The sequence below is a fragment of the Equus caballus genome, chromosome 14, assembly GCF_041296265.1.
Source record: "Equus caballus isolate H_3958 breed thoroughbred chromosome 14, TB-T2T, whole genome shotgun sequence".
Lineage (NCBI taxonomy): Eukaryota > Metazoa > Chordata > Mammalia > Perissodactyla > Equidae > Equus > Equus caballus.
Window position 1 is genome coordinate 109,139,880 of NC_091697.1, and position 20,593 is coordinate 109,160,472.

Consider the following 20,593-nt stretch of genomic DNA (forward strand, 5'->3'; position numbering starts at 1 on the left):
GCCACTATTAAAAAAATAGAAAATAATGTGTTGATGTGGACATGGGGAAATGGGAACCCTTGTACTCTGTCAGTGGGAATGTAAAATGGTGCAGCGACTATGGAAAACAGTATGGCAGGTCCTCAAAAAATTAAAAATAGAATTACCATATTATCCAAAAACCTCGCTTCCAAAAATATACTCCAAAGAATTCAAAATAGGACCTCAAAGAGATATTTGCATGCCCACATTCATTGCAGTATTATTCACGATAGCTGCTTGAGGTGGAAGCAACCCAAATATCCTTTGACAGATGAATGAATAAACAAAATATGGTACACACATGCAGTGGAATATTATTTAGCCTTAAAAAGGAAGGAAATCCTCACACGTGCTACAGCAGGGATGAACCTGGAGGACATCACACCAAGTGAAACAAGCCAGACACAGAAGGATAAATACAGTACGACTCCATTTACATGAGGTGTTAGAGCAGTCAAGCTTATAGAAACAGAAAGTAGAAGCGTGGTTCCCAGGGGCTGGGGAGACAGGGGGTGGGGAGCTGTTCAACGGGGGCAGAGTTTCAGTTTTACAAGACGAAACAGCTCTGGAGATGGTTGGTGGTGACCGTTCCACAACAATGTGCACGTAATTGACAATACTGAACTGGACACTTAGAAGTGGCGCACTTTATGTTAAGTGTGTTTCACCACAATTAAAAATGCTTTTAAAAATTAAAACTTTTGCACTTCAAAAAAGGACAACAAGACAAGGTACAAAGTGGGAGAAAATATTTGTAAACCACGTATCTGAGGAAAGACCAGGATCCAGAATGTACACAGAACTCTCAAAACTCAACAGCAGGTAAACAAGCAGTCTAATCAGAAAACGGGCAAAAGGCACGAACAGATACTCCACCGCAGGGGGCGTGCGGAGGGCAGATGGAACAGCGTTTTGCAGCAATGGCACTCCTGGGCACGGATCCCGGAGTAACGAAGATGACAGTCACACGTGAATCTGCACACGAACGTTTACAGCAGCTTTATCTGAAAGAGCCAAACACTGGGACGACCCAAGTGTCCTTCGTGGGTGAACAGCCAAGCAAATTGTGGTCACTCACACCACAGAACACTGCTCACCAACAGAAGGAGTGAACTAGTGACACACACAACTAGGTCCGTGAGCTGCCAGAGAATTATGCCAAGTGAAAAAAAGCCAGTCTCAAAAGGTGGCATAGGATTACTCCACTTCTGTAACATTCTTAAAATGACAAAAGTGTGTAAACGTGAGGCAGATATTGGTTGCCAGGGTTAAGGAGTGTTAACGGTGGGAAGGGAGGGAATGTGGTTGTGAAAGAGGGTGACATGAGGGTCCTTGTGGCAGAAATCGTCTGTAGCTCGACTGTCTCAGCATCACGTTCCTGGTTGCCATGTTACTATCGTTTGGGGAGGTACTACCGTTGGGGAAACTGGGCAAATGGTACCTGGACTCTCTCCATATTATTTCTTTCAAGTGTGTGTGATTCAACAATGACCTCAAAATAAAAAGCTTAATTGAAAAAGTCACTATTTAATAAAATATGATACAACTGTTTAAAACATTTGGTACATTAGATTTGATCTTTAGAAAAAACTACCAGTAAAATTCTCCTAACTCACATGGAGGGGCTTCAGAGGGGAGCAGTTCAGCGGGCAGGGCTCAGTCTGGGAAAGGGCCGCCTCGAGTGAGAAGGGAGCAGAGGCTCATGGCAGGAGGGAGCGATGCTGCAGCACAGGCCAGGCCACACAATGCCAGGAGGGGCTGGGGGCGGGGGGGGGGGCACTGCCATTCCCCAAATAGCACTGGCACAGAGGGAGAGGCAGAACACACCAGGACAGCCGGGCTTGCGGAGAAGCAAGGCCAGCCCCAGCACGGACCGGGAAAGCTGAGCGCCTGAGCTCACAGAGGGGGCTGCCTCTGTGCGGTCAAGCGCCACTCAACGTGCCAGGGTCGGATCTGGGCCGAACCTGCAAAATTTGGTGTGAACAGGCCTGGGCAAGGACACGTCATCTTAGCGCACGGCACAGGAGGTTACTAAAGAAATGCAGCCTCCGGAGATAAGGAGCTGGAAGTCTCCCTGGGTCCCGGCTCACAGAGCCAGGTTTGGTGTGGACACGGCTGGCAGGGGCTGGGTGAGCACATGATGGAGAGGAAGGCGTGGGCTCAGACGCAGGTGCCCACAGGGCACCACAAGGGCTGAGACTCCGGGTGCTACCGTGTGTCTGAACAGGAGTGGCAGTGCCCTGTGAGGGACTCCTAGCAGAGGGCTCAGGGTGGTCCCTGCACACAGCGCGCTCGTCCCAGAGGCAGCACTGGTGTTGGTGGGACACCACTCCTAATGTCAAATAGCATCAGAGCCAGTCGACATGAAACAAGGCAGTTTATGCTCACGCAACTTCAGAACCACACACTCTTCCTAAGTGGGGTTTCCCTTGTGAGGACAGCAGCCGGATCATCTGTGGGAGGTGGTTGGGGAGTCGGGACTCAGGTTCAGGCTCCTTGAGCAGCTTCTTGGTGCCTCCTGAAATTCACAGTCCACCTCTCCCCACTCTCTGGGTGGCCTGGCTGGTCAGTCACAGGCTCCTTCTGCCTCAGACCCAGAAAGGGCAGCTGTGGCTGGTCCTGGAGGCCATGCCAGGCCAGGGAGGTGACTGTGGGAGCCAGGCTATGGGTTTTCCATCCTCACACCTTGGAGCACCAGGAGCCCCAGTGGAAGTGCCTCAGAGGCCGGCGTGTGGGTGAGGCTGGGGACTGACTGTCCCACTTTGCCTGGGGCTAAAGGGGCCTCCGTTTGAAAGCCAGGATGAACTGGTCACCGAAAGTGAGGCTGCCTTGACAGGCTCCGGCTGCTCCACCCCACGAAGCCGGACCCTTCAGTCCACCGGCCCACAAGGAAGGGCAGTTCTGCTGCCTGGCGGCCCCTAGGAATACAGCAGGACCCTTACCTCCTCCCTCCCCCAAACAAAACAACGAAACAGATGACTCATCCAGTTCTGCTCTTTATTGGTGTGTCTGGGCACAGGGAGCGAGTCCTAGAGGGGAGGCTGAGGGGTGGCCCAGCAGGGCGGCCCGACCACACCCCAGCCGGCAGGGCCAGGCCTCAGCGCGCCTGGGCCAGGTGGTGCTTCTTGTACAGCAGCGCCCGCCTCTTCTCGCGCTCGCGCACGAAGGCGCGCAGACGCGTGGTGGGGAAGGTCACGGCCGCGGGCTGGGAGCCGGCCGGGCCCTCCTCGGTCAGCCACGGGCACCGCAGGCAGCTGGACGCACACGGCCGGCCCCTGGAGCACAGGAGGGGGCGTCAGCTACGCTCCGGAAGCTGGGCCCGGGCGGGTCAGGAGGGACGGGTGGGGCGAAGTGGGCGGGACGCGCGGGCAGGGGGCGGGGCAGAGCCGCCTTACCAGGGGTGGGCGCACAGAGTGCTCCGGAGGAAGGCCACTGCGCCCCCGGACAGGCCCGCGTAGCAGCGGCCCAGCAGGATGAGCCCCTTGCGCAGGCCCTTTTGCAGGTCGCGCATCCCCTCGCTGCTCACCGGGTACTCGGCGCTCAGCCTGTGGGTGAAGATCAGAGGACTCAAATCACCCTCAGATGAATGGGGGACACGGGCGATTCAGTGGTGACCCTCGTTGGATGAGGGACACGGGGACTCTGAGGTCACTCTCGATGGATGGGGGACACGGGGCTCTGGGATCACTCTCGATGGATCCCAGGCCTGCCCTCTCACCCAGAGGACTCACATGATGAAGGCCGTCACGCCTATGGCCCAGACGTCCGTCTGCGGGACCGCCCCCTGGCCCTCCAGGAGCTCCGGAGCTGGGGGGCACAAGAGGGGCCCCGGTGAGTGGCTGAGTGTGTCTGCAGTGGAACGGGGCGGGAGGCAGGACTCGGGGAGGGGCTTGCTCTTGGCCCACCCCTCCCCCAAGTCCCGCCCAGGGCTGCGCCACGCTCACCCATGGTCTCCATGTAGTCCTTGAACCCCTCCGAGGGCAGGACCCTCTCCTCGGCGAGGCTCTGGGCGTTGCCGAAATCGACCACTTTGAGCAGGTTGTACTCGGTGACGATCATGTTCTCGGACCTGAGGTCCAGATGCAAGATGCGCTGGCCGTGCAGGTACTGGGCGGCACTCAGCATCTGCCACAGGTAGTCCTTCACCTCCGATTCCGAGTAGGAGGTCCTGGCAGCAGAGGGCGGTTCAGACCAAGCAGAGGGGTCAGGAGGCAGCACGTTGGGAGGGGACTCTGTCCACCGCAGAGGGGGCTCGGGGTCACCAGCCGTCCCAGCCGGTTAGGGAGGGGCGCCGAGCCTTGTTGAGCGCCCCTATGCGGGCGGGCCGGTGGAGCCGGGGCTGCGATGCACACTGCCCCGCCCTGCGCCCCTCGTCCCGCCGGGCCGCCCCTCACCTCTCGGCCAGGCAGGGGAGCAGCTCCGGCCCGGAGCACAGCTCCAAGATGAGGACCAGGTGCCGGGGGCTGAGGTAGGCGGCCTGAAGCTGGGCCAGATGCGGGTGGCGCAGGCTCTTGAGGGCCTCGTATTCGCGCAGCACGGCCGTTCTGTCCTCGGGGCGGTAGGGCACGATCTTGGCGGCCAGCGCGCGGCCGCTGGCCTTCTCCCGACACTGGCGCACCACGCTGAAGCGGCCCCTGGCGACGAAGCACCGGCCAGGTTCGTGTGGACCCCTCCCGCCCTGCCAGCCCATGCAGCTCCCCACTGCTCTCCCGCAGCTCCCGCCTGTCCTCCCATTCTGCGAACAGCCAGGAGGAAGCCCGGAGGGAGGGGACCGGAACTTTCTGGGAGGGGGCGCAGATGCTCTGAAGCAAGCATCAGGGGAGGTGAGCCGTGCTTGCAGATGGAGTAGCTGAGGCTGGGGTGGGAGCTGGAAGAGCTAGGGGGCGGGGAGGCCACGGCACCGCCCACCCACTGTCCCCGAGGCCCCACCTTCGGATCTGTGTCTGGAAGGCGAAGGTCTGTGTGCTGGGGAGGGGCTGGGCTGGCGTGGCAGGGCCGCTCTCCTCCTCAGAGGCTGTGGAAGGGAAGCTGGTGACGGGGGCCTGCAGCCCCAGCTACCCCACCTTGTCTCCCATCACCCCTTCCCAGGCGCCCTGACGAGGTCCCCTCTTTGACCCCACACACTGGACCTGTTCCTCAACCATTTGGGGGCGGGGACACAGCACACAGAACAAATTGTCCTGAGCGGGTACTGGCCACCTGCGCGGTGTCGGGGCAGGCAACCTCCGAGGGCCCCTGCTGCCCCGCCAGGCCCTGCAGAGTGCTCACCCAGGTGGCTGGGCCCCCCAAGGAGGACCTGGTCCGAGGGGCTGCTGTAGGGGCCCATGCCCGCCTTGCTGACACAGGCCGTCCGGAAGGCGTACAGGCCGCCCCGAGAAAGCTTGCTGGTGAGGTAGCAGCAGTCGAAGACATCTGAGGCCAGCGTGCTCCAGCTGCCACCTGGCCACAGGGAGCGGGTGTGATTCAGCCCGAGGCCTGCCCACCGGAGTTGGGTGGAGAGACCCCGCCCCCAGGGCAGCCGCCCAGGGATGCAGAGGGGCCGGGTGATTCCCTGATGGGGTCCAGGGCCCCCACCAGGCTGGCACTTCCCCACTGCTCCCCGCCACTGACCCCGGGGCCGCCAGGACGGGAGGGCAGGGGGGCGGCCCTACCTTCCAGGCTGCACTGCACAATGTAGGTCACGGGGCCGTACGACTCCACAGGCTTCCAGACCAACAGCACCCTGTCCGCGTACACCTCCCCGATGTCCGGCCGTGGGGAGGACGAGGGGAGCTCTGCAGGGCCCGTGGTCAGGGGTCAGATGCAGGCTCCCAGGGGCCACCCGAAGCAGCTCTGAGCCCTGGCCAGCCTGCCCCACCCTCCTCCACTCTGCTGCCAGGCCCTGAGCCCACCCTCCCCTGGCCCCCTTCACTCAGGGGTCCCTTTCCAGCGCTGATGGCAGGAGGGTCCCCATGCCTCACCTGGCGGGGGCGCAGGAGGTATCTGCCTCTGACCTCACCAGGCCTCCCTCCCACTGCTGCCTGCCCAGAAAGTCATGGAGTGGCCCTCGTTCACAGCCCCCTGCCCAGGTGAGAGGGGCCTGTCCTGGCTGCTCAGCTTTGCCGGGCCCCCTGGGGATCAGGAGTCCAAGAGCTAGGCCCACAGCCCCCAGCTTGGCTCCCCCAGAAACACCCAGCACTGTGTTTCGAGGTCACGGCTTGACTGTAGTAAAGATACAACCTCCTCTGGCGTCTGCTCAAGGGACGGGTGGGAGGCACCATGGGAAGCATGAGGCCGGGAGTCAGGCAGAGGGATCAGAGAGAGGGCCCGGCCGGCCGGCTCACCCTACCTCCTGCTTCCTCACCCAGGGATCCTGGGGTGCAGAGCCAGTTCAGGCCGCCCCCCACAGCCTCGACGGGCCTGGTGGAAACCTCCAAGTGGAGGCAACAGACACCCATGACTGCTCTCCCCGTCCCACGGAAAGGGCCCAGTGCGGCCCACTCACCTGCCTTCCGGAGCGTGGCTGAGGTGGCCGCTGTGCCCAGCGGGTTGCTCACGCTGCAGGTATACAGACCCAGGTCCTCGGCCGTCACCACCAGGATAGTCAGCAGCTGGAAGTTCTTGAGTGTGGAGGAGATGAGGAGGCGGCTGCTGCCCTCCAGGACGGCCCCATCTACAGCGGGACAGAGTGGGCCTAGGGAGCAGCCCCAAGTACCCACGGCCCTGTGCCCCTCCCCTGGGCCTCGGGTTCCCTCTGTACATTGAGAGCGGTGCCCTCCACAAGCACCCCCAGCCCAGGACGGCTCCTCACCTTTACTCCAGGTGGCCTGTGCAGCTGGCTGGGCCGACACCTGGCAGGCAAGAGTCACAGACTGGCCCAGGACCACCGTTTCGTCCACAAGCTCCCTTAGGAATGATGGTGCTGGGGAAGGGAGATGAGGTGAGCCTTCAGAAGTGACCCCCAGCCCAAGAGCGTGGGCTAGACCCCACAGTGGGGACAATGGAGATGAGCCCCACCCCAACCTAGTTCATCTTCAACACCACTGCCTCCCCCAGGAAGACCTCCAGGACAGCTCAGCCTCAATAGCTGGGGTGCCAGAGGCACCTGTCTGGGATGGGGCCCCCGTGGGTGTGAGCTTGCCCGCCCTGCTGGTCTGGACACTGAGGAGGGGCTCCCTCCCCTACAGCCAGGTCCCCTGGGTGATGCAGTCACCTCGGTCCCTGCTCTTCAGGCCTGACAGCCGGAAAGAAGCCAGGCCTGCCTTCTTCCGGGGAGGACTCTCCTTCTCGGGACCTGCAGGGAGGACAGGGCCATGAGAGGTCACACAAGGGGCTAGCCCCTCCAGCGGCCAGCAGCCTGGCACTGCCGCCAGGAGCATGGGAGCAACACTCCAGGGCCCTCCACAGCCTGCTGTCCAGATTGCCAGGTGGCAGAAAAGCCCAAATCCTGGGGGTTTTGTTGGAAACTGGAGCTAAGTCTGCAGTGAGGAGCACCCCTCCCTACCCCGTCAGATCAACTCGTTAGGCACGGACACCTGGGGCAAGTAAGGCTGGCAGCTCAGGGACCACAGGTGCCTCGGGAGGCCTGGCCAAGGGCTCTGGGTCAGGGAGGGCCCAGGGGTCAACCATCAGGGAGGGCTGGCGCAGTTCCCATCTCTGCAGGGGCAGGGGCAGGGGCAGGGTGGTAACCAGGCCTCCCTGTGTTAGGTCCCGAGGCTGGTCGCAGATGCACGTGGGGAGGGGTCTAGGCCCAGAAGGTGACCTTGGGAACAGAGGATCGTGTGTGCCAGGGCAGGGGGAGGGCGGTGGGGGGACTCCAAGGGGGATTCCTGCGTCAGGAGGGCTCCTGCGCAAGGGAGGGGCAAGGCGCCCCAAGGCACCTGGATGTGCCCAGACTTGGGGTGGGGGCGGAGGGGGTAGGGGGAGTCACCTTCAGGCCTGCCCCTCAGGAGGCGGGAGATGTGGGCCACCGAGGCCCTCACCCTCCGGCGCAGACCCAGCTCCACGGGCTCTTCCAGCCGCACATGCTTCCCGGGGAAGTGGAAGAAGCCCCTGGAGGGAGGTGACCACTTGCGCTTCCGGCTGCCAGCAGCCTCCCCCAGCAGGGCCTCCATGGTCTCTGGCTCCTCAGTAATCTCCAGGCTGGCTGACGGGCCCAGCGTGCCAGGCCAGGGCCACGCGGCCTCCGGGAACTCCGCCAGCTCCTCCCCAGCCTCAGACTCAGGGGAGGGCGGCCGCTCTGGCTTGGGGACCTTCCTGAAGATCATGAACTCGAATGGAAGATACTTGATGTCATACAGGTCGGACAGGTTGAGGTAGGCGGGCTCCACCTCCGAGATGTCCAGGGACACAGTGTCAGCGGCTTCCGAGTCCCCTGACAGGTCCCGGATCTGCACAAGTGACACTTGGGAGCCCCCACCCAAGTCGTCCCAGGAGGTGAGCTCCGGGGAGGCCCTCGGGGGAGCCTCGCTACCCTCAGGTGGGGGTGCTGCGCTGGCCCCCGCCTCATCCTGCTCCTCCGAGGACTGAGAGGTGGCCCAGGCCATCCTGGCCCATAGGGGGCCCTGCCCCAGCATGCCCCCTGCGTCCCCACCAAAGGCAAAGGTGCCATAGCCTGCCACACCCGCATAGCCCCCATGCTGCCCCAGGGAGAACTTTCGGGTGGTCGCCTGCTCCTGAGGCCGCGGTGGGCTGGGCTCAGAGTCAGAGAGGCCCTCTGCCTCCTGGTCCTCAGCATCCAGGGTGAGGCCAGGCTCGGAGCTCACTGGGGAGGCTGGCCCTACAGAGCCAGGGGAGCTGGGTCTCCCAGTGAGAGGGGTGTCCTCCAGCCCCCTTTTAGAGCCTGGCTGGGGGCTTGCTTGGGCTGGGGATGGGGGGCCCTGGGGTTCCCTCGAGAGGCAGGGGCTTCGGGGTGCGGAGAGGGCGTCTGGGCCCGGCCCTGGAGGGAAGGAGCCAGGAGTTTGCGGTACAACAGCTGGAGGGGGCTTGCAGCCCTCCTGGGGGGCAGGACTGCACTGGGGGTGAAAGAAAGGCTCCTGCTGCCCCCCACAGCTGTCCTGGGACAACCCCTCTTGCTGAACACCAGCCACTTCACCACTGGTAGACGGAAACAGTCTCAGTCCCTGTGGGGACCCCTCTGGATGCTCTGTCTCCCTGGATCCTGTGACCCCTTGGGGTGAACTCTCCCCTGGGGACACAGGGAGGACCGAGGCCGCGGGGGTGGGACACTGCCCCTTCAGGCAGGCCTCAGCAGAGGAACTAACGCCTTGCGGCAAGTCGAGGTCCAGGGAGCGGCTGCGGCCGGGCGCCCCTCTGGCGCTGGTGCCCGGCAGCCGCAGGGCGGTCTCGAAGGAGGGCACTTTGGCCATCAGCACGGCCTGCTCCTCCCGGGCCGCCGCCTCCTCCAGCGCGCGGTGCTCCAGCAGCGGCTCGCGCAGACCGGGCAGGGCGCTGGCGAAGTAGCCGCCCTTGAGCAGGTGCCGCCGCCGGGCCGGGTGCCGCCTGCCGCCCGCGGCCAGGGCCCCGCGCTCCGCGCCCTCGCCCGCCTGCTGGTAGAACAGGCTGCGGATGACGCTCTGCCGGGGCACGCAGCCCGAGGCGGCGGGCGGCTCGGCGCCCCGGGGCGAGGGGGCGGGGGGCGCGGCCGCGGCGGGCGGGCTGGTTTCGGCCTCCTCGGGTAGGCTGGCCGACGGCCGCAGGAAGCCCCGGGGGTGCAGCAGCGGGGAGTGGGTCACCGGGGAGGGCGGCAGCGACTTGGCCCGGGCGAAGGGCGCCAACTCGTTGTCCGAGGAGGAGGAAGAGCTGCTGGAGGAGGCGCTGGCGTCGCCGCGCAGGTGCCGGGCCACCCCGAGGGACGGGCTGTCCGGCGGGCCCTGGAGCAGCTCGGGGATGGAGCGCATCACCAGGATGGACTTGTAGCTCATCAGGGAGCGCTGGGGGTGCGGGGAACAGGGCGTCAGCCGCTGCCGCCGCCCTCGCGGCTCCAGGGGCCCAGACGGGCGACTACGGAGGCGGGGTCGGGGACGGGGTCACAAGCCCCGCCCTCCCCAGGGCACCGCCTTTCTGTGCGCTCGCCCCTGGGACTCGCCTGGCGCACGCAGTTCGTCCCTCCCGACGGCTCAGCGAGAGCCCACCCCGCGCAAAGCACGCCCAGCCCGGCTTCCCGCTCTCCCGGGCCCGCGGGGCGCAGGGCCAACCCTCGGGGTCTCCAGCCCCTCCTCCCTAGCACCAGCTCAGCGCAGCTCGGCTCACCTGCCACCGGCTGCGGGCCAGGAGGAACTTCAGCTGCTTGGTGTTGATGAAGTGGGCCTCCTCGGCCGGCACGGACTTCTGGGGGGCCCAGGGGAAAAGCCACGTCGAGGGGAGAGCCGGATGCGCCCTTTGGCCCAGACAGATCCCCCGCCCCCCTTGGCCTCAGTTTCCCTCCCTGTGCGCCAGGCCTGCCCCAGGCGCAGCCTACTCACCAGGAACCAGGGGTGGGCCAGGCACTTGGTGGCACTGGGGCGAGCCCTGCAGGGAGAGGAAGGCCGGGGTCAGGCCAGGGGTCACCTGGTCCCCGGGCAGGCGATGAGGACCCCGGGCAGGCGAAGGGAGTCTGCACTCACTCTGGGGCCCTCTGCAGGGCAGCCTTGATAAAGTCCTGGGCATCCTGGCTGAGGTGGGCAGCCACTGGGCTGCTCCAGGACACCCGCCCCTCCAGCACATTCAGGAGGGTGGCTCGGTCACTCTCGCCAGCAAATGGAGATGAGCAAGTGAGGCTGAAAGCACAGACGTGGGTCACCTTCAGACGTGGCCCCATATTTCTGGGTCCATGGGGGCAGGTCACCAGGACAGGCAGTGCTGGGTCTCATAGGGATGGTGGTCTGACTAGGGATGACCTTAGCATTACTCCCATCCGGCCCTGAGAATCCTAGCAAGTGTTTCAGATTTGCCTAGAGATCCAGGCTCAGGCTTGGGTGAGGATCTGGGCTTGACCTGGGATAGAAGTCAAGGGTCAGCCTAGGGTGCCCACCTGCCTTAGCCTGAGGTGGGATCCAGGCTCAGCCTGGGACAGGGACCGAGGGTCAGTGTGGAGTAGGAACCCAGCCTTAGCCTGAGGTGGGATCCAGGCTCAGCCTGTAGAGGAGATCCAAGCTCAGTCTACAGCAGCAGAGTCCTCAGGGCAGCAGTGCCTGTTAGGAGGGGGCTCTGGACAAACCATCCAGACCCTTTAGGGAAACGGCTCAGTGCTCTGCCTCGTGCTGCCACAGAGCTCCTCTGGGACAGGGTGTGTGTGAAAAGCACTGCAGAAACCTCTTATCAGAGTTGGCCCACTGCCTGTCCCCAGAATAGCTGCCCCTTGGGTCTCAGGTCTCTGATCTGGGGAGTGGCCAGCAGTGCGCGTGGCCTCCTGTGGGCCTGCTGGGGAGGGGTCTGGGGTTGGCTTCAGACGATGCGGCTGACAGGGGCAGGGGTCTGCTCACCTGAGGTAGGAGATGACCCCCATGGCCCTGCGGGAACAAAACCACAGCCGTGAGTCACCCCAGGCCCGGCCCGCAGGCGGGGGGTGAGCAGGGTGGGCCCGAGAACTGAGGGAGGAGAGGGAGTGGGAGACAGTGCGGGGGCCGCGTCCCTGGGACCCACACACTCACCAGATGTCAGAGGCCTTGCTCACGGGGGTTTGCTGGATGATCTCGGGCGACACGAACTCAGGGCAGCCATACTTGCTGTACTGCGGCTCTGCTGGGGTGATTTTTTGGGCAAAGCCAAAGTCGCAGATTTTAATGTCTTCCCGGGCAGGATGCACCATCAGGATGTTGGGGGGCTGTCGGGAAGAGTCGGGGAGTGGATGAGGCCAAGCACTAAGGAGGTGACTCCCAGGGCTGCCGGTGGAGGGGGGGCACTCAGGGGTCTGTCCCACGCTGATGGTGAGCCCAGTGTGGAGCAGTGGGCAGCCCCAGGGGCAAGTTTCAGTGCCATTTGGAGGTGATCTCTGCTCCATCAGAACCACACCCCACCTGAAGGGGCTTCTAGGATAGTGAGCTCCCTGTCCCGAGAGGTAAGCAAGCCCTAACAGGGAGGCTGGAAGTCGTGGTCTGTGCCTTCTCAGCCTGCAGGCCCTAGGGTCCCACCTGCCCCTCCCCAGGCTCTGGGGGCATGGGGGCAAGTACCTTTATGTCTAGGTGGAGGATGCCCTGGCTGTGCAGGTACTGCAGCCCTTCCACCAGCTGCTGGATGTAGACCTTGACCTGCAGCAAAGGCTGGTGCTCAGGTGAGAGAGCCAGCCTGGACCTCCCGCTCCGCTCCCCTCCCCACCCCGCTGCCACTACACCGCCTCTCCTTCCCTCCAGATCTGAGCCTGGGACGGTCCCAAGGGGCAGGTTAGTGCAAAGCCTCCCAAGCCCCCATGTCCCCCAAGGCCAGGGAGTCCTCTGGGCCCCAAGGTGGGGGCCGGCATGGGTGTATGGAGCTGCCTAAGCACAGCAGGAAGGGTGGCGTCTCAGGAGTGGGTCGTGGCTGGCCCGCTGGCCAGGGCCGTCTGGGAGGGGGCAGTGGTGAGCCTGGCCACCGGGAAGGGTTTTGAGAGCCAGACAGGAGCTGCCACACCTGGTGAGGCCCTGGGGAGCCCCAGAAGGTCTCTGAGCTGGGGAGCATCTGGTGGGGGGAGGGGTTCTGCAGGGACATGTGGTCTGGGCAGGGGGCAGCGGGAGGCCTGTGGCTCCTGTGGCTCCAGCGGCAAGGTCACCTCGGCCTCCGTCACCACACTCTTCTTGAACAGGCGGTCCAGCAGCTCCTCAGCCGAGCACCTGGGGCTCCGGTCAAGGAAAGCTCTGGGGTCTGGAACCAGCCGGCCCCACACACGGGGGGTGAGTCTTATCTCGGGATGGGGGTGGGGGACCATGCTGGGGAGGGTGGGAGAGACAGGGACCCGGAGGAGAAGGGCTGAGGCCAGTGGGCTGCGGCAGAATGGGAACAGAGCCGTCTTCTCCTCTCTGCACAGCGCCCACCTCCCACACCCCCTCCTGGCTGGGGATGCTGACTGGGGAGGTGGGGTGTGGCGAGCACATGACACCCAGAGCGCCTCAGCTGGGCGTGACCCAGAGTGGATGGGGTAGGGCATGTGCCCCTTGCTGGAGCCCGGGTGGGCAGCCTGGGAAGCCCTAGCACTTGGGGCCAGGAGCAGCCACTAAAAAGTCCGACCTCCCTGCTGGAGAGAGCAGGGAGAGCACACTAGGGGCCTGCCGAGACATGTCTGGGACTGCCTGGAAGAGGCCCTGCCCAAATTCCTGGCCCGAGGGAGGATGAACTAGAAGGAGGAGGACGGCGCCGTGTCCGGGGTAGTCAGACAGGCAGCGTCATAACGGAACGTGGGAAGCCAGGCCCGGGGACACCAGAACCGCAGGCCCCACGCGGCCCTCTGGACCCCTGCCCGCCCGGGGCACACGCCCCTCCTCGCACCCTGGCGCCCAGGGCGGGATACAGCTCCAGGACAAGGATCAGGGTCTTGCGCGTCTCAAACTGGTCCAGCAGCGCCGTGACCAGAGGGTGGCTCAGCATGGCCAGGACGTCCCGCTCGCGGTACGCCTGGGCTCGCGTCCTGCTCCGCAGGGGGATGAACTTGGCAGCGAATGACATCTGGTTGCCCTTGTGCTGCACCCTCTTCACGAAGCCAAACACGCCCCTGGGAGGACAGGAGCCCATGCTGGACGCCCACGCTGGACGCGCTGGGGCGGGGCTCCCGGGGGTGGGGATTCCGGGAGTAAGAGGGTACTCTGGAGAAAGGGCGCTACTGGGCGTCGCGGCTCTAGAGGGACCCGGGCCCCGGGGTATCGGTACCCAGATACTGGGTCCGGTGGGGGGTTCCTGGCAGACGGGATTTCCGGGGAGGCAGGAGCTTGGGGGTCGGGGTTCTGGGAGTTGGGTCCCCAGAGGCGGGGGATCTGCGTGGCGGGGGAACTGGGGGCTGCCGGGTCGGGGACTCCAAAGCGGGGACTCCAGGGGGCGAGGGTTGGGAGTGCAGAGCTGGGGGGCTCCTAGGGCGGGATTGGGGGTGATACCTTCCGATCTCCTCCTTGACCTCGTAGAAGGAGTGCAGTCTCCTCCGGGAGCTTCGCTTCTCTGAGTCCGGCTCAGCCCCTGTGGTCAGGAACGGGGAAGCCGACAGCATAGGCGGGTGTGACCACCCGGTACCTCTATCCCCAACTCTAGTGTCCGCGGGGGCAGCTGCCTGTGCCTGTGCCCTTGGGGGCCGTGGGATCCCCAAGCCCGCGTCGAACTGAGACAGGGCCTGGGAGGGGTCCCGGACTTACCCCCATGGACCAGCAACTCCGCCTTGCACAGAACCTGGCCGCCAGCATTTCGGGCCAGGCAGGTGTAGACACCGGCGTCCTGCTGGGCCACGTCCCTCAGCACCAGGGAATATGTAGTCCCTTCCTGCTGCTGGCTGAGCCGGGTGTCGTCTGCCAGCTGGGTGCTGTCCTGGAGGTATGGGGTGCAGTGGCCATCAGCCCAACCTGGGGGCCCAGGCACCGTGGCCCACCCAGTGCTTCAGTGAGTACGTGTCCCATGGGGGTTTCACACTCCCTCCTCTGGCACAGGGCCCCCACCCCCCGCCAGTCCCTACCTTGTACCAGGTCACCGTGGGCTGTGGGCTGCCCTCGATGACCGCCTGAAACTGCGCGGTGCTGCCTCTCTGTGCCTGCACGTCCTCGATGGTTACCTGCATGGACGGGGGCCCTGGGGGTGCAGGAGGGAGCAGTGGGGAGGGGCCGGGTCGCACGCCCCTGGCCAGCCCACCTCAGCCAGCCTGCGGTCACGATCACTGAGACCTGAGTGGGCAGGCATCGCCCCTGGCTGTCCTGGTGCCCTGAGGGGGCAGCGAGACCTGAGATACCCCACCTGCCTCCCAAGTGAAGGCGACCCCTCCTCACTCAACCCAGGCCCCTGGCAGTCGGGAAGTGCTTCTTTCCATCCAACCACTGTCTCTCCTGCTCCGACCTTGATCTCCGTGGACAGCGCACCAGAGATGCTAACTGGGCTGGGAAGGGCCCCGGACGTCCAGTTCCTGCTGCCCCCTCCCCTCCGAGTGGTGCCCACTGCGGGGACACACAGACAGGGCAGTGGGCTCCCAGCCAAGCAGGGCTCAGAGGTGCAGCGTGGCCTCAAAGGCCCCACCCTGCAAATGTCCTCCCAGCCCAGGGGCATGCGTAACCCACTGGGCCCCTGCCTACTTGTGGCACCGGCGTCGCTGGTCTGATACACGTATGTCCGGTGCGTGGTCTCCGTGAACACGTGACTGTGGACATCCCAGAGCTCTGCGGCGCCTGCCCCAGGCCAGACTGTGCCCTCCATCCTGGGGTGGTTGGGGCAGGGTGAGCTGTCGGCCCGCCCCTCCATTTCTGATAAGTTGGGGTCCCTGACCACTTTGGAAGGGATGTACAGACTGGGCCCCAGCCCTGGGGGAGGAGGGGTTCCTCCCACACCCATCACCCTGAGGGCAGCCTCTCCTCACTGCCCTGCCCTTGGGCTCAGGGTGGGGCTGACAAGGAACGTCCTGGGGTGCCAGGACCCCTTACTCTTGCTGTCCCCGTGGGCAGAACTGGTGGGCTCTGCCCTGCCCCCGGGATGTCCCCTCATGGGCTACCCCCACCTAACACGCCAGGGAGGTTACCGGATGGGCACAATGCGTTCCTGGGCTGCACCATGGGCCCCTGAGTCCTGCTCCAGGCCCGCGTCAGGGAGGGGCTCCGGCACCTTCAGAGGGGGCTCGGCTAGTGGGAGGCAAGAGACTTAAGTGACACACAAACTTAAGGGGGTGAGGTTGGGGGCTGTGCCCCACGATGTGCCCCGTGTCACCTTCCAGGGCCCAGAGGGTGGGCACACAGGCAGAGCAGGGGCGCAGGGTCTATGCCCCGAAACTGCGGGACTCCAGCTGCACATGCGTACCTCGGCCCCCTCGACCTCCCTGCAGAGCCCAGAAGCCCCGGCACCTTCCTGTCCTAGTGCCTAGGCCAGGAGCACCAGCCCTGAGGCTCCCCACTGCCGGGCTGGCCACAAGGCCCCCGCCATCCCTACAATGAGGTGCAGGAGCCTCGCAGCATCTCTGGGTCTCATCTCTCTGGAGCAAAACTCTATACCTCTGCCTCCTGCTCCCCTCCTACTCTCCTCCTCCTGGTCCTTTTCCTCCTCCCCTCCTCCCCCTCTTCCCTCCTCCTCATCCCCCGCCCTCCCCTCCTCCCCCTCTTCCCTCCTCCTCATCCCCCGCCCTCTCCTCCTCCCCCTCTTGCTCTCCTCTTTCTCCTTCTCATCCTCCTCCTCCATTTCCTCTTCCTCCTCCTCCTCTCTTCTTTCCTCCCTCTCCTTTCCCTCCTTCCCCTTCTGATTTTCCTCCCCCTTCCCCCCGACCTCCCCAGGAGCACAGGGTGCCCAGACTGTCTGCTGAGGGCTGACCACAGGAGGCCTCTGGCTCCCAGGACAGATGTGCTGAGGCTAAGAACCTCCCAGAACCCACTCCTTTGTCTAGTTTCACAGATGGGGAGACTGAGTATGAGCAAGGAGTGGGCCTTGCCCAGGGTCCCCAGTGCATGGAGCCATCGGGATGCTGGGGTCCCGAGGGCTCTGCCAGTTTACCCCCACGGGAAGGACGCCCAGGGTGACCAAGACTGCGGTCAGCACCGGTGGGTGGTCTGGGAGCAGAGGGCACTTTGCAGTCAGCCCGCCACTGGGCCTCACCAGATGTGTCTGCAGCCTCCATGCCTGGGGGTGGGGGGCCAGCCTCCTGGAGCTCCGGTGGCCCCCCAGGGCCAGGGCCTGGACCAGCATGGTCCCCTGCAGAGGGTCCCACAGCCTCGGGGCACACCAGTATTCCCTGGACAGATGTGATCTCCTGGTCTGCCTGTTCCAGGGCAGCTGGGGGTGGGACAGCAGCATCTGTGGGAGAGGTGGGTCAGAGTGTAGGGGTGACCTGGGCCTGGGGAGGGGGTCAACTCTATCCCAGTCCTCAGAGACTGCCCAGGTGAGCTGCTCTGGGCTACCGCTCCCACCCACCGCCCCGCCCACCCACTCAGCTCTGGAGGTGCCAGAGGTGGAAGTCCTGAGAGAGGAGGGGACGCAGGCATGGTGCCAGGGAGGGAAAACTGGAGGCAGTGAGCTCAGGACCCAGTCACCTCCAGGCGGGCGCCCAGATGCCTTTGGGAGAACACTGTCTCCTCGAGGGGCAGCTGGGCCTGGACACCCGCCCTCCGCCAGGGTCTGCCCTGTCTCAGCTCCTTCTATCCCTTCATCCTAGGGCTGCCCCCTCCCCCCAGCCCACCCCAGACCCCAGGGTACTGGGCTGCCCAGGCCCAGTGGCCCCAGCTCCACACTCTAGGGAAGCCTGGCAACAGCCTGATGCAGAGTCAGGGGCCAGGGGATTGGAGCGGGGTGGACCCCCTTCCTGCCCTGCCAGAGCAACCCCTGTCCCCGCCCAGCAGCTTTCTCCCCACCACCTCCACAGCCCAGGCCAGCACGCCCTCACCTGGCCCCTGCCCTGCCTCCCACATGGCCCACTGTGGGAAGCATCAGACCCTCTGTGTCTCGGCTCCCAGTCTTCAGCACCCCAGTGTAGCCCCCTCCTCCGCCTGGCTGCCAGGCCTCTGTGGCCCAACCATGTCCTCCCCTCCTAGCAGGTCCCCTGCCTGAGCCCCACCCCTCCCTGAGCCTCCCCTCCCAGCAGGTTCCCTGCCTGAGCCTCCCCTGCCTGAGCCTCCCCTGCCTCAGGACCTCCCCTGCCTGAGCCTCCCCTGCCTCAGGACCTCCCCTGCCTGAGCCTCCCCTGCCTCAGGGCCTCCCTGCCTGAGCCTCCCCTGCCTCAGGGCCTCCCCTGCCTGAGCCTCCCCTGCCTCAGGACCTCCCCTTCCTGAACCTCCCCTGCCTGAACCTCCCCTGCCCCAGGGCCTCCCCTTCCTGAACCTCCCCTTCCTGAGCCTCCCCTGCCCCAGGGCCTCCCCTTCCTGAACCTCCCCTTCCTGAGCCTCCCCTGCCCCAGGGCCTCCCCTGCCTGAACCTCCCATGCCTGAGCTTCCCCTTCCTGAGCCTCCCCTTCCTGAACCTCCCCTGCCTGAACCTCCCCTCCCTGAGCCTCCCCTGCCCCAGGGCCTCCCCTTCCTGAACCTCCCCTTCCTGAGCCTCCCCTGCCCCAGGACCTCCTGTGCCTGAGCCTCCCCTGCCTGAGCCTCCCCTGCCCCAGGGCCTCCCCTGCCCCAGGGCCTCCCCTGCCTGAACCTCCCATGCCTGAGCCTCCCCTTCCTGAACCTCCCCTGCCTGAGCCTCCCCTGCCTGAACCTCCCCTGCCTGAGCCTCTCTGCCCCAGGACCTCCCTCTTCTGTCCTCAGGCCCCTAGGCTAGAGAAGAAACCCCCTGGGCTGTGGTCTGTTTGCCCTCTCTGGCACTGGGGCTACCATTCTCTGGCATTGGGACTCCCATTCTCTCCTTCCCTACTCCAAGGAGGTCAGCAGGATCCCCAATGCATCACAACCCCCCACATCTTACCTGACAATGGCCCTGCTACACAGGGGGGACAGGAATGCCTGCTCAGTCCCCAGCAGGCTGGCAGCAACCACTGTAAACTGCCTTGGTCCCACCATGTGTACCTGCGACCACCCCACAGCCTGCGTGCCAGCAAGCTGGACCCGTGAGCAGTCACACCTCCACCCAAGGACCCTAAGATGGGCCAGGACCTGCGGGCTGCTGCTGGGTGCCACCAAGGGTTGCCCATGGAGGAGGCCTGGACTGCCCAGTGGTGCATCCCCAGGGCCAGGCCTGGAGGGCTCTCCTGCCTGAGTTGCCAGAGCCACCGGGCAGAGAAGCAAGAAAGCAGGACAAAGGCAGTGCAGGGAACCAGTTTATTATCATCCGGACCGACCGACGGGCTGCTTCCCACACACAGACCCTGCCCACCCAGGAGGGTCTGCAGAGCTGGGCCCCACCCAGGCCTCCAGGAAGCCAAGAACAATGTTCATGGGTAAGATGTGGCCGGGGGAAAGCCCCCCACCAAGAGGGAGAGCAGGCCCCAGCCTGGGAGAGGGCAGGGCTGTGCTGGCCTGGCCACTGGGACTGGGGTGGGAGCTGGGGCAGCTGCCACCTTGGGAATGGAGCAGGACCGATGCCCAAGTCTCGCTCCGTGTCCAGAGCCCGGAGGCTCTGAGGGTGGCTCAGGCCGGCGCTCTCGGAGTGACTTTGGTACTTGCGAGATTACCGATGCATGAAGGTCCACAGGGCAAGACCCAGTCCCGTGAGGTAGGAAGTGCCCGGGGCAGGGAGGGAGGGCAGCTGAAGCCCCGAGCTGTCAGAGAGCCAGGGGTCAAGAGCACACGGATGCGAGGGGCGCGGGCTTCCCGTGCAACCACACAGCTGCGTCAAGGGTGTCCTGGCCCAGCGAGCCCCTCGTCTAAACCTGGGGCCACAGAGCCCATGATGTTCAGGGCCTCAGCCCTGGGAGGGGCCGGAGGCCTCATCCCCATCTGGGTGGATGTGCAGGGTGACTGTCTCGCCCACAGTCCCGAAGCTGACCGTCTGGGTAGAAACCTCCGTTTTGAAGCTGCTCTGCCCACGGTCCGCAGACCGCTGGACCTGGGTGAAGAAGGATGGCTTCCAGGATGCAGCGTCCCCAGCCCGGGCCTCCTGCACGCAGAAGGAGACGCCTGCAGGGCCAAGCTCCTGTGACCCCGATGAAGACACGTCCCGGGGCCCGACCCTGTGGCTGAGCAAACCAAGTGGGCCTCGGGGGCGCGGGGGGCGCCCCACATTGAGCAGGACGGGCCGCCCCACGGTCGGCTCGTTGATCTCTCTCTGGAGCACCGCGACCTCACAGGGTGGGTCGTCAGAGGCGCTGGGCACCGGGCCGCCACAGCCGAAGGTCTCCCCTTCCTGGGGCACGTAATCCTCCAGGTCGGCCAGCGTCAGCACGCGGCCGTCGTGTGCCAGGATCTTGGGGTCACGGCCCCGAAGGTCCTCAGTGTCCTGGGGCTCCTCCGTCAGGCTAGCACTTCCCCCTTCCTCCTCCTCCAGGGGGCCCTCCTCTCCATCCGCCCGGGGAGGGGACAGCTCAGGGGTCTCCAGCTCGGCATCCACGTGGAAGACCAGGGGCTCCCCAACATGGACTGTGGTCCTGCCCTGGGCTGGGGGCTCCTCAGGCAGCAGCTTGTTGTTGGAGTTGTTTGTGTTGGGGTCCCCTCCGGGGGTCCTGCCAGGCAGTGTGAAGAGAAGCCGTGCGGAGCTGCCGGGCACCTCTCTGGCGGGAGACGCACCCCTTCGGCCCGTCTTCTTTACTTGGACCTCGATGGTCTCCTCGACCTCCACCCACTGGGGCTGGGGCCCAGCGGCCCTGGGGGCGGCCGGCGTGTGGGCCTCGGGCTCCGTCACATACAGCGTGGGCACAGTGGGCCTCCAGCCTGGCCCCGCCTCGGGCCTGCGGGGCTGCCCGGCCCCCGGCGAGCGCAGCGGCTCAGGGGCCAAGAGGCCTGGCCTGGGCGGGCTGGCAGGGCGGCGGGAAGGCGAGCGGGAGGGGGACCTGCTGGGCGACCGGCGTGGGCCGCGGGGGCTCTTCACCACGGTGGTGATGGTCTCCTCTCTGTGG

General features: G+C 64.9%; 1 protein-coding gene across 19 annotated transcripts in view; it reads right to left on the reverse strand.

Moving 5' to 3' along the window:
* Positions 1-3,004: 3,004 nt before the first annotated feature.
* Positions 3,005-20,593, reverse strand: part of OBSCN (obscurin, cytoskeletal calmodulin and titin-interacting RhoGEF) — a 153,988-nt gene continuing 136,399 nt past the window's right edge. For 15 of the 19 annotated variants that reach the window (XM_070233572.1, XM_070233571.1, XM_023618290.2 and 12 more), the window contains 26 exons: positions 16,711-16,908; positions 15,650-15,749; positions 15,210-15,331; positions 14,603-14,715; positions 14,289-14,457; positions 14,037-14,115; positions 13,460-13,660; positions 12,725-12,785; positions 12,150-12,227; positions 11,631-11,803; positions 11,463-11,489; positions 10,605-10,757; positions 10,464-10,509; positions 10,252-10,329; positions 7,931-9,932; positions 7,214-7,294; positions 6,812-6,922; positions 6,506-6,673; positions 5,673-5,795; positions 5,290-5,460; positions 4,951-5,035; positions 4,416-4,655; positions 3,966-4,189; positions 3,753-3,828; positions 3,417-3,566; positions 3,005-3,296 (listed from right to left, as the gene is read on the reverse strand). In XM_070233572.1, coding sequence (XP_070089673.1) covers positions 3,119-3,296; positions 3,417-3,566; positions 3,753-3,828; positions 3,966-4,189; positions 4,416-4,655; positions 4,951-5,035; positions 5,290-5,460; positions 5,673-5,795; positions 6,506-6,673; positions 6,812-6,922; positions 7,214-7,294; positions 7,931-9,932; positions 10,252-10,329; positions 10,464-10,509; positions 10,605-10,757; positions 11,463-11,489; positions 11,631-11,803; positions 12,150-12,227; positions 12,725-12,785; positions 13,460-13,660; positions 14,037-14,115; positions 14,289-14,457; positions 14,603-14,715; positions 15,210-15,331; positions 15,650-15,749; positions 16,711-16,908 — 5,207 coding nt within the window. In that variant the 3' untranslated portion in view covers positions 3,005-3,118. Of the gene's footprint in view, positions 3,297-3,416; positions 3,567-3,752; positions 3,829-3,965; positions 4,190-4,415; positions 4,656-4,950; positions 5,036-5,289; positions 5,461-5,672; positions 5,796-6,505; positions 6,674-6,811; positions 6,923-7,213; positions 7,295-7,930; positions 9,933-10,251; positions 10,330-10,463; positions 10,510-10,604; positions 10,758-11,462; positions 11,490-11,630; positions 11,804-12,149; positions 12,228-12,724; positions 12,786-13,459; positions 13,661-14,036; positions 14,116-14,288; positions 14,458-14,602; positions 14,716-15,209; positions 15,332-15,649; positions 15,750-16,710; positions 16,909-18,846; positions 20,588-20,593 lie in introns of those variants that run through there. The other 4 variants (XM_070233577.1, XM_070233575.1, XM_023618323.2 and 1 more) reach the window with 2 other exon arrangements.